Here is a 12,536-nt window from a genome sequence, read left to right on the forward strand (position 1 = left end):
TTTGACTAACCTAAAGTCTTTTACAGGCTGAGTGTCTGTAACCTCTCAGAGAGAAGCTGTGGAGCTCTGTCATCAGTCCTCAGCTACTCCAGTCTCAGAGATCTGGACCTGAGTAACAACCACTTGCAGGATTCAGGAGTGATGCTGCTGTCTTCTGGACTGGAGAGTCCACACTGCAGGCTGGACTCTCTCAGGTTAGTGCAACAACAATGACTGCATTTACATGGACTTGAGTATCCCGGTTATGAGTCATATCCCAGTTTTTATCATATTTGGGATACTGTGTTTACACGTGCACAGAGAAACCCGGTTATTCATATCCCTGTATACATGAGAGAAACTAGTATCCCGGTGTCTCATCACCGAATCATATCTGTGCAGATAGTTGAGGTTATTTTACAGCACCATAAAGTTTGAAATTTGAGAAAAATTAGATCACCGTTATTTTGGGTTTAAAACAGTTAAATGCCAGCATAATGCTGCAGAAATGGTACCCACCTCATTCCAACAACAGAAGAAAACAAAGCTCTTGTTTATATCCAGAATGCTTGCTTTTATCTGCAGAAAAAAGGAGACTGAGAGGATGGTAAGGAATGAAAGGGAGATATCAAAAGAAAAAGGTTATTATAACTTGATATTCAAATGTTATCATTATTAGGCGATTATTATTATTATCATTATTATTAATATTATTAAACTCTACGAAAGTTTGGCAGAGACGCCAAGAAATAGCGAAGCATCTTAAAGTTCACTGACTTCACTAAATAACTTTCCCGGAAACTACTTCAAAATAAAAGTCTGTGAAAATGGGGGCTGCTCAAAGTGGGTCTTAAAAGGGATACACTTTTATTTTGAAAAAACATACTGGAAAGGTAATTGTTTCTGAATGTCAGGACTGGGAGGAGTTGATGGAATGTGCGGGTTGCTTATCGAGTGCCGTCTTTCCATCTTCAGGTCACAGAGCTCAAACTCATGGCATAAGCGGTCATTCTCAGTAAACTACGCTCATGTTTCATTCATGGCTGAAAATTTAAACTGTTCAGTAGTGAGGGAAGAATGGAGAGGGAGATCGGTGTGGCGTCAGCAGTGATGTGGTCTCTGCATCGGTCTGTCATGGTGAAGAAAGAGCTGAGTCAGAAGGCGAAGCTCTCGATTTACTGGTCGATCTACGTTCCCACCCTCACACGTGGTCATGAGTGGTGGGTAGTGACCGAAAGAACGAGATCGCGGATACAGGCAGCTGAAATGAGTTTCCTCCACAGGGTGTCTGGGCTCTCCCTTCGAGACAGAGTGAGAAGCTCGGCCATCCGGGAGAGACTCGGAGTAGAGCCGCTGCTCCTCCGCGTTGAGAGGAGCAAAATGAGGTGGCTCGGGCATCTGGTCTGGACGCCTCCCTGGTGAGGTGTTCTGCAAGTCCCACTGGGAGGAGGCCCCGGGGGAAGACCCAGGACACGCTGGAGAGACTATGTCACCTGGCTGGCCTGGGAACACCTTGGGATCCCCCGGGAAGAGCTGGACAAAGTAGCCGGGGAGAGGGAAGTCTGGGCTTCCCTGCTCAGGCTGCTGCCTCCGCGACCCAATCTCGGATAAGCGGAAGAAGATGGATGGATGGATGAATAGATGGATATGTGAATAGATAGTTCACATTTTTTCTAAATATGAGCGCGTTTTGACTGCTGTCAGATCACAGACTGATCCTCTGCAGATACAGCCGCTCAACTGTCACTCTCTCCGGGCAGAGATCAGCTGATCCTCCGCCACACGGATGCAGTATTTACAAGTATCTGAAGTTAATTTAAGTTCAATCAAAGTTGCACCTGCGCACGTAGTCTACAGCAGCCAGAACACGGGATACTGGGTATACATTGCACAGTATCCCGTTTTCTTTTGGAGTTCTCCAGGTAGCAAAACCGGGTTTCTCAAAACCGGGATACTATAATATTCCAGGTTCTGCAGGCGTATACAGGAACAAAGAGAAACTTGGATACTCAAAAAACCCGACAGAAAATGGGATACTCAAGTCCATGTAAGCGCAGTCATTGAGAACTGTGTCAGATTCTCCCAACTAGAAAGGTGTAGGAAGTCCAGAAACCTGTGGGACTCAATGAAAAAGATGAGGACCATGTCCCCTGCTAAGAGCAGTATTAATGTGTTCAATGAGGGAGAAAGGGCAAATGAGTGAAATGATTTTTACTGCAGGTTTGAAACTAGAGACTTCTCACAGGAACGAAAAGAAGCTGTGGACATTTTAGCTGCACTCAACTCTAGTGACTGTTGACCAGCATGTTGTGGAGAGACTTTTTTCACTCATCTGTCCTGATAAGGCACCAGGACCAGACGGCATCTCTGGCCTGAAATCCTGCAGTAAAGAATCTGCAGAGGCCTGGTGCCCCATCTAGCAGAAATCTCTAAACACATTCTGTTCCTTCTATGTGGAAGCGCTCTGTTATTATTCCCGTTCCTAAAAACCAAGCTGTAAAGAGATTCATGACTTTGGCCCAGCAGCTCTTACTTCAGTTGTAATGAAGTGTTTTGAGTAAATTGTGATGAATCTGGTGAAAAAGGAGGTCAGCTGGTTTTTAGATCTTTTTCAGTTTGCATACAGGAACAACAGAGTAACAGATAATACCATTATAGCTGTGACACATTTCATTCAGCAGCATTTAGAAGATCCTGCCTCTTATACACCTCTTTTGTCTGTTGATTTTAGGGTGGGGTTATTTATTGATACTCAGCGTCTTATGTTGAAGTGTTTTTCATTCTGGCTGCAGTGTGGGTGAAGAGCCAAAGACAAATGTCTCACTCTGTGGAACATTAAAGTTGATCTGATCTTAGGACGGGGTGTTGAAGACTCAACCCAGTTAGCAAAAAGTCATTGAATCAACATTGCGATACCGTCAGGCTGAAGATTGCAATCAACACTGATGTCAGACGTTGAAAAACACATTGAAAGTGCTCGCTATGATCAACATGGAAATAATGTTGAATTTTCAATCAATTTTGACAATGAATCAACCTCGATTCAACTATATGAGCAACATTGAAAGAAGGTAGAATTACATCAACATTGATTAAAAAAAAATATATATATATTTATATATATATATTATATATATTATATATATATATATATATATATATATATATAAGTATATATACATTGCATTATACAGAATAACACCATGAGTGAGGGGGTCAATGTTGCAGACCACCATGTCTGTATGTGACTGTATCTGTAAATAATAGCTGCTCATGCTTCCTGAGCTGGAGCTTGCTTACATCATTCAACTTGTCTGGGGGCGATACCACATAACTGCTCACCACAAAATGAGACTAGAGAAGTGCCCAGAAAACATGGACTTCCACTATTGGCCCTATCTCCCAACAGTGAAGAATCTTCTAGAAACATCCCTGAACCTGGACTGCTATCCACATCAGCCCTTTACTCCCTCACTGTTGGAGTGGAGACACAGTGAGGTGAAACATTTGCTTTACCACAATAAAAGACATTGTGGAAGCGTTGCTGCCGATCCCGACAGATGCACTGACAGTCTCACCCATGGTTTTTTGAAAATTTTGAAATAGCCCCTCCCCCTAAATAACTAAACATACAAAGAGATCTCGCTGGTCTCATGACCTGCCTATACTGGGACTGTAACGCCTCAGTTCCAGCCTTTTTTTATGAGTCTCTGTTTGTCTCTGTGTCTGTAGTCTGTCTGGCTGTTTGGTCACAGAGGAAGGCTGTTCTTCTCTGGCCTCAGCTCTGAGCTTCTCCTGTCTGACAAAGCTAGACCTGAGCTACAATCATCCAGGAGAAGGAGGAGAGAAACTACTGTCTGCTCTACAGAAGGATCCACACTGCAGACTGGAGACACTGAGGTACAGACAGAAAGACACAGAGAGACGGACTGTTACTAGCTACTAAAGTTGGCTCTCAGCACTTCAGCTATACAAGGGCTTTATGCCTTTATTTTGATAGGATAGTGGATGGATACAGTAGGAAACTGGAGAGAGAGAGCGAGTGAGAGAGAGAGGAATATTGAGTATTGATTTTTGAGTACAGGCCTATTGTATAAGATAAGGATATGAATTTGGAGGAAAATCACTGACTGAAAATGAAGTGGACCTCTCCTTCTTTGGTGATTTTTATGATGGTGATCAAACAGCTCTCAGATGTGCTACTGCCACCATCTGGTGATAGTCCTGCATAACAAGCAGAAAAACTAAAGGAAAATGAAGTCAGATGAAGAATGAAAGTGTTTGAATCTATCCTGACCCATCCCTGATGTCTAAACTGGCTCTGTTTCTTCCTCCAGGCTGGACCATGGTGGACAGCACAGACTGAAACCAGGTCTACAGAAGTGTGAGTGTCTGATTTTTTGATTTGTGAGAACACAATGATGAATTTGACTCCTGAATCAGGTAAGGATCTGAAGCAACAATGATTGAGGCTGTGTCTGAATCCATATTGGTCTTTGGGTCTGAGAGTATGAACGTCCACATTCACAATCACTGACATTCATCAAACAGAAACAGTTTTAGAGTTCTGAGGAGAGGAAACACTACGGCTCAGTCCCTCAGAGGCTGGATTAGACTTTCGCTGTGTGTCATTTTGATGGACAGGGTCTTAACAATTCCATCATACTGTTTTACAATCAACGGTGTCCAAGTCAGTGATAGAGCCCACAGGCTAGCAGAGGAATATTTGAATAGATTTAATAACCTCCATCATGGACCATGTGTGCAGAATAGAAAAGGTCTGTGTGTCTGTCTGTGTGAGTGCACTCTAAGAAATAAAGTGTTGATTTTACTTAACTAACTTATGTCAACCGGTTCCACACAACTGTGTATAAAATGGACAAGCAAAACATGGGTAATGTGAACAAAGTAAAGTAAATCTAACTTAACTTTCTTACTTTAAAGCTACATGATATTACTATGTTGGATTTACTGACACTACATTAAGTTTACTTAATATGACTGAGTTATACTAACTTAACAGAGATGAATATTATTAAGTTGGTAGGCTTGTGTTAATACAACACCTAAGTTGTACTGATTAATGACAAAATTAAATAAATACAATATACGTTGCAGGGCTGCACAGTGCACTGATAAAAATGTTTTGTTGATCCTACTCATTTACTTAGTTTTGGCAGTTGCACATAAAAAACTTGCTTAGATTCCATAAATGTTTTTTTTTTATTATCATTTCATCTGAGGTGAATCATCTCGTGCAGATATTTGCGATAATGGCTGTTGGTCATCTGCCAAATCAGTAGATGATGTTTCATCAACGTTAGTGTGTTGTCTTCCATTCATTGACATTAACAATAGAAACACTGCCCTCTGTAGGCGGGATCATTTTAATTGAGACAGAAACTTCACTCATGGTGCACTTTATTTAAATATTTTATTTAACCTTTATTTGACCAGGAGAAAACCTCTTTGAGATTAAAAATCTCTTTTTCAAGAGTGTCCTGGCCAAGACAGCAGCAGCAAACAGAGGTTTAGTGCCTAAAGGCATTCTGGGAAAACTTCAGATTTGTCAAAACTCAAGTAATTTGAGTAATAACCAAGTGTTGGCTACATCTTGATATCTATAGCTATAACCTTATACAAACAAGCAATATGTGATTTAAAAAAATACTGTTACACCACTTGCGCTGCTACATGGCGTGCAAGTGGCGATGGTTGTTTTGCTAAATTCCGCATGTCTAAGAATGTGTCATAGTAGAGTATCTTTGCGTGCGTGTTGGATTTAAGTGAGATATGTTCGTTTTACTCAACTGTGTTGTGTGGCCTTGAAATCTCTAACTATTAACTCTTTCCCCGCCATTGATGAGATTTTCCATCAATTTGTGTTTTCACCGTCATAGTCTGGGGGGGCGCTGTTGCGTATGTTGTGAATTACCACACACTCCCGGGTACACAAAACAAACGAAGAAGAAGCAGCTCATCTGGGAAACCTGGGAAACTGAGTTGCAACAAAGTTGCACAAACTGTATACTGTATGCATCTCATGGCAACTCGTATACAGTATCAGCGCACTTTGGAAGATGCCGGCTCCCCAGAAAACATTCACGGTTACAGACGCCTTAAAGGACAGCGATGGAGAAAGTGGAGGTGAGGGAGGAAAAAAAAGTTACACACAGTGGCGGACACGGAGAGACTCCAGGTAAAACAGATGTCAGAGACAATTTTCGCGGCCGTTCCAGGGGAAGACAGACGACCAGACGTGGGACAAGACAAAGGGCACCTAGTCGTTATCTGGAAGACAGTGGGAGTTCGGATTGGGACACTCTGGACACGGAGTGGAGGGATTCAAGACATAGATTTCGTTCTCAGCTCCCAAATACCAGAGGTGCAAGGGGTAAGACATTGTTTTATGTGGCTTTTGTATAAATTAATAAATAAATACGTGCATACATAGATAGATACATGCATAGATAAATAAATAAGTACATTCACCCATCTACAAACACATGCACATATAAATAAATAAGTGCATAGATAGATGCATGCATGCATGCATAGATAGATAAATATATTCATACACACACGCATATAGATAAATATATAAATATATACATAAACAGATAGTTGGATAGATGGATAAATAAATATATGTTCATATGTTTATTTACAGATCAAACACAGCAAGGAGGAAGACAACATGGTCAAACACGAAGGCATGGTGCAGCCAGTCAACAAGCAAGGGCCCCTGACCACCATCCAGCTGCAGCTCCCGAACCTGGTAATGAGTGGCTTGAAAAGGACTGGTAACCAATAAATACTCCTTTCACTCTGAGCCCTGGGCCTATCAATGCTGCTGCAGCTCTTGATTCAGAGCAACCAGGTGATTTTGCAGAGTTGTTTATTTATGATGAACTTGTGGAGAACATAGTCAACCAGACTAACCTGTATGCAGATCAGTGTATTCAGGCTGAAACTGATGCCTCACCACATGCTCATATTCATGCATGGAAACCAGTAACAGTCTCAGAAGTGAAAACCTTCCTGAGGCAGTTTTTTCTCACTGGTATCATTTGTAAGCCTGACCTTGAAATGTACTGGTTAACAGATGAAAGGCTGTGTTGTCCCCTTACATTCAGGTACACAGTGTACCATTCAAAGGCACATTATAATGCCTGAACAAACAATCTAATCACAACCAATCACAATAAATCAATCCCAATCAGTCATTCATAGTGTTGACATTATAGCCAAAAATATATTTTGTGCATTTGTTTTTGTTGAAAATGAGCAATATAAAAGGGTTTATAGAAAGGCTAAATTGATATATGGATGAATTATTATTGATTTTTGAAAATCTGTAAAGTTGATAAGAAATCTAGTGCTTTCTGAGATGTTTTGTGTAGAGTTTGATGTAAAGTTTTGGTGATCCCTAACACTGTGATTAATGTTCAAACTCATAATTATTATCATTATTATGTGTATTTTTATTCTATTTTGTTATTTTGAATACTATGTTACTATTTGTAAATGAAAAAGAGTCAAAAATGTAATTATCAAATCAGTTTTATCTTCATAAAGAATGTCTTTGATAAAAAAGCTTTTTTCTCCGTTTTTTGTTCAAAATTTTGTTTTTTTATGAAAATTACCAATATTCAAATGTTGATTACTCAAGAACGAATGAAGATAGAACAAAATAGTTTTTTGTGTTTAAAAGCTGAAGTTCTATTCTTTCATTTGGTGTTTTTGCAGTGTTCACATACCTCTAACACAACATTTTCAATAGATGTTCAAAGATTAGTGGATATGATCAAAACGGCTGGCGCTGGCTGGCAACTTTTTATTAATACTCTGGCGGGGAAAGAGTTAAGTTATATCAATGAAACCTAGTTAAATCTTCTCTATAAACTTAAAACGTTTGAGTAATTTTAACACAACAAAGTTATATAATATGAACAACATCACTATTTCATTTCTTAGAGTGTGTGCTGGCACGCAGGGTCATCATCATTATTCCAGTCAGAAAAAATGGTGGACAAGTTTTCTGTCATCCTATAAAAAGTTCTGTCAGTGACAGAGAATTTTCAGTTAATGTGACCTCTGCAGTCCCAATGTCCCATGTTCAATATTTAGGATCATAAATCCTGTTATGTGTGGTGAACACGGAGGACAGCTGAGCAGACACAAGCCAAAGGACGAAGTAAAACGACAGCACAGCCATGGCAATGATAGTAAACAGGAAGTATAAAGTTAGATGGACGTCAGAAATGGAGGAGCAACTTGTTGATTTGTGTCAACAACAGTTTTCATTTCGTCGACGAAAACTCTGACTAGAAAATGTTCATTGAAAGCCTTTTTTCCATGAGAAAAACTAGACTAAGACTAACAAAAATAGATCTGTGATGACTAAAATGGACAAAAAAGTTTAGTTTTCATCAAGATGTCTAAAACTAGACTAAAATGTAATGAAATCCACTGAGGATAAATCTGTCAAAAACAATGCAGCTGTAGTTATTCTGTTTCTCAGCTGTAGAAAGCAGGGACCCAGGTTTGGCCGGGTGCATAGAATACACTACCTGGGTTTGGTACCAGATTTAGGCCAGAGAATAAATGCTTGGACTAAAAGTAAAGACTAAAATGTGAGGACTTTTTATGGACTAAAACTAGACTAAAACTAAAAAGGATAGAAATGACTAAAATGTGACTAAATGTGACTCAAACTAAAATGCATTTCATGTAAAGACTAAAACTAAGACTAAAATTAAAAATAGCTGCCAAAATTGGACACAGGAGGTGAAATGAAACACATGAATCTAAAGTCAAAGCCATAGAAATGTCTGAACTTTGAACTGTTTGGTGTCTGTCTGTGATTGTGGAGCTGCAGCTCACTGTGGTCTGTTCACATTCAAATAGAAACAGGAAGTAGAATTTCAGGGCTGATAAACAGGATTCAGGGCTGAATATGAAATGTTAGTTTGACTCTGTCAGTAACCTTGTTTAGGAATGATCAGATGATAACCATCAGCTGTGTTGTGTCTCCTCTCCATCAGACGCCTGTGAGCTGGAAGTGGACACAAACACAGTGGACAGAAGACTCAAACTGTCTGACAACAACAGGACGGTGACACGTGTGGAGGAGGATCAGCCATATCCTGATCATCCAGACAGATTTGACTGTGAGCAGCTGCTGTGTCAGACTGGTCTGAGTGGTCGCTGTTACTGGGAGGTTGAGTGGAGAGGAGAGGTTAATGTTTCAGTGAGTTACAGAGGAATCAGACGGAGAGGAGACAAGAAAGAATGTTTGTTTGGATGGAATGATCAGTCCTGGAGTCTGAGCTGCTCTGATGGTGGTTACCGTGTCTATCACAATAACATAAGAACATACATCTCCTCCTCTTCATCCTCTGGTAGAGTAGGGGTGTATCTGGACCATCCTGCTGGCTCTCTGTCCTTCTACAGAGTCTCCTCTGACAGACTGATCCACCTCCACACCTTCAACACCACATTCACTGAACCGCTCTATCCTGGGTTTGGGTTAAGGTCAGGTCAAGGTTCCTCAGTGTCTCTGTGTTCTCTGTAGCTCAAACTCTGCTGTCTGAATCCAAAGCTTAGTCAGACTACACACTAGATGATTTATCAGCTCTGATTAACCTGATTGATTTGATTCAAAGCTTGTCAGTAATTCTTTTCACTAGTTGAACTTGCATTGGTGTATATGTCACTGTTGAACTGCTCAGCAGTCATTTTGATATGATCAAGTCCATTTTAGTCTTGTTTTAGCTTCCATACTTCTTGTTTGGTCTAACCAAGCCCACAGACACAAACAGCTGATCAGATACTCTGAGGTGGAAGAGCACGTAGCCTGTAGCCGAAGCTCACATTGTAAAATAGTGCCACACACAGCGGCTTTCTCTGTGAACAATAACACGCTTCAAAAATGTTTCATACAGCGTACAATTGAGCCAACATTGTTGTAGGAGCCACATTTGAGTTTTTATTGACATGCTTTCATTTGACATTGTTGACTTTTCTTTCATTTTGTGGGCGCCCTCCACAGGTGGTGAGGGCGTTGGCCTAGTAAAATGAGCAGCTGACGCACAGCCAGGAAGATGGGTCACAGCGCAAACTGTCATTGAGTGCAGGCTTAGATAGCTGTGAATGATTTGTACTCAGAAACCCTATCAAATGAACTTTTATTTTTCATTGATCTTTTTTATTTTGGTCATAAACAAAAGCAACTTTGAAGCAGCTCTCTCAGGATTGATTTTTGGAAGTCTGTGTGTGTGATGATGAAGCTGTGATGATGTTCCCGTTCTACCTGTGGTAAAAACATGAACACTGGAAAAGGTTCAAGGACAAACCTGATTTTAAAGTTTTACAATACAATTCATCAATGAGGAGCTGTGAACGGAATGCAATTTTAGTTTCTCCCACTTATTTTGGATCAGTAGAACCTTATAAGCTAAAACATCAGCGTGGTCTTAGGACAGGAATTTCTTGGAAATTTTACTGTCCAAACTCCACATATGTTCCATAATATTTCAAAGAAATAACAAACATTTTGTGAAAAAAAAATCTTCAATATATTTTAAAGAATTTTTTTCCGTGAAAAATACCTACAAATGTCTTCAAGTAGTCCCAAAATGTTTCAGTGAAACTTGATCATAATTCAATTTTTTTTTTAAATTCTGTGTAAATTTTTGAAAATTTTCAGGTAAATTCCAAAAAAATGTACAAATACGTCCCCGAAATTCCATGAAAGTGACAGAAACATCCAAACAAAATCCCGGAAACTTGCATAAAAATTCTTTAAAAATTCAAAGAACCCTCCCCCATTAGCCAAAAATTTAAAAATAAAAATGTCACAAAGTTCCATGAAATGGCCTCAAAATTTCCAAACAAATGTTCATAAATACCCAGAGAAAGAATATAAAGCAAATTTCCACAAACTTCCAAAAAAGACTCAAAAATATGCCAACATATCCCAAAACTTTGGTGAAAATTTTCAAACAAATTCCCAAAAATATCCAAACAGGAAATTCTGCCATCATCCTGCAAATGATTTCAACTTCAATATGCATTTGATTTATTCTCTGACAAATTCTAAGCTTAGAAATGATTGCTATGTTGTAGAAAAGCCAAAATGAAATGTCCTCATATGTGCATGCAGGGCCTTAGGAGGTTACAACAACAACATGGCTAGAATAGCCCAGAATTCCTTTGGGCACTTCTGCACCAGGAGTGAAGTTGCTGACTGAGTCAGAGAATTCCCGACTGTGGATAGTCTACAGAATCTGGATGGAAGAGGATTTCCTGATCCAGAGGTCACTCTCTGATTAGTGTAACTTGTAGTCTCTTCAGCTGGCACACCTTGAGTGGCATAAATGTTGAAGATTAAAGTCTGTGCTAGAAATAAGGAAAACTGTAGTGGCTGTGCTACATGTAGCTTCACTAAACTACTTAAACATGTTGTTATGAGTTGGCTTTCAATTGATTTTTCAAGTGTGGAAAAGTTTCCACAGTGTAGCTGACCTTCAAAAAGTGAAACCAACATAAATGTCCAAGTAAAAGTGAGTCTAAGTCATTTTCAGCTGCTCAGTCAGCTCATTTCAACTAGTTTGGTTTTACAGTGTAGGTGATGAAGAGGCAGGAGGGTGAAGATGTTGCTTTTCCTGCAGGTCAGCTGCTCCATCAGAAGCGTTCTCTGTGAGAGACAAAAGGACAAATATGGATGTTAGACTCACAGCTTCATCAAATCACATGTCAATGTCAAAATAATAGAAGGGAGCAGACGCCAAATGGACATTTCCAATGAATAAATACAGTTTACACACATTTGAAAAACAATCATGTGTAGAAAAGACTTTGGAGTCATTTTGAAGTTTGATGCCTGAAAGCAGCAGCAGACTCAGGATGTTTGAGGGCCAAGGACAAGAATCATAAATAGGACACCTGCAGGACTTTGTGGGGCACCGCTGCAGAAGTCTTGTCCAGTTTTGCCCACTTGGAGGCACCAAAGGGGGCAGTTTGTCAAACTTTCCTACTAGAAAGGCTCCAAAGAAGACACTTTGTCAAATTAGTCCACGTAGAGCAGGGGTGTCAGACTCAATCACAGCAGGGGCCGGATTCTGGATTCAGGTCTAACCTGAGGGCCTAACAGGGTCACCTTTAAACCAGAAACTGTCAACCTCATTTCACCAGGAATAAAATATGAACAAAACGTATGATGAATGATTTTGACATTTAAAAAGTTAAAACGATAAGATGATTCCAGCAGAGCCTGAAAGCTATAAAAACCTTTTTAATCCAACATTTTGAGTTTCATAAACAACAGAAGTCTGTGTTTAAACAAGCAGGCCAACATTTGTTTGTTTTTATTAGAAAGAGAACTTAGTAGGAATTGAGCTTCTAAATGGTGAAAAAATTCAGCTCTGGGATGCTGTGGCATCACAAAAGCATCAATCAGTAAATGCCACTATCATCTGGAGTGCAAATCAGTGCATTAAGAGACAAAAATCATTAATTTTTCCAGTGAAATCCATTTCAAACAGGGAGTAGAG

At 39.8% G+C, this 12,536-nt stretch overlaps 1 protein-coding gene across 1 annotated transcript in view; it reads left to right on the top strand.

Annotated features, from left to right (window-relative positions):
* Nucleotides 1–11,823, top strand: part of LOC121520097 (NACHT, LRR and PYD domains-containing protein 12-like) — a 32,436-nt gene extending 20,613 nt beyond the window's left edge. The window contains exons 8-11 of the mRNA XM_041803368.1: nt 27–194; nt 3,712–3,879; nt 4,317–4,363; nt 9,027–11,823. Coding sequence (XP_041659302.1) covers nt 27–194; nt 3,712–3,879; nt 4,317–4,363; nt 9,027–9,556 — 913 coding nt within the window. The 3' untranslated portion in view covers nt 9,557–11,823. The remainder of the gene's footprint in view (nt 1–26; nt 195–3,711; nt 3,880–4,316; nt 4,364–9,026) is intronic.
* Nucleotides 11,824–12,536: the final 713 nt, after the last annotated feature.

Source organism: Cheilinus undulatus, linkage group 13, assembly GCF_018320785.1.
Source record: "Cheilinus undulatus linkage group 13, ASM1832078v1, whole genome shotgun sequence".
Classification (NCBI taxonomy): domain Eukaryota; kingdom Metazoa; phylum Chordata; class Actinopteri; order Labriformes; family Labridae; genus Cheilinus; species Cheilinus undulatus.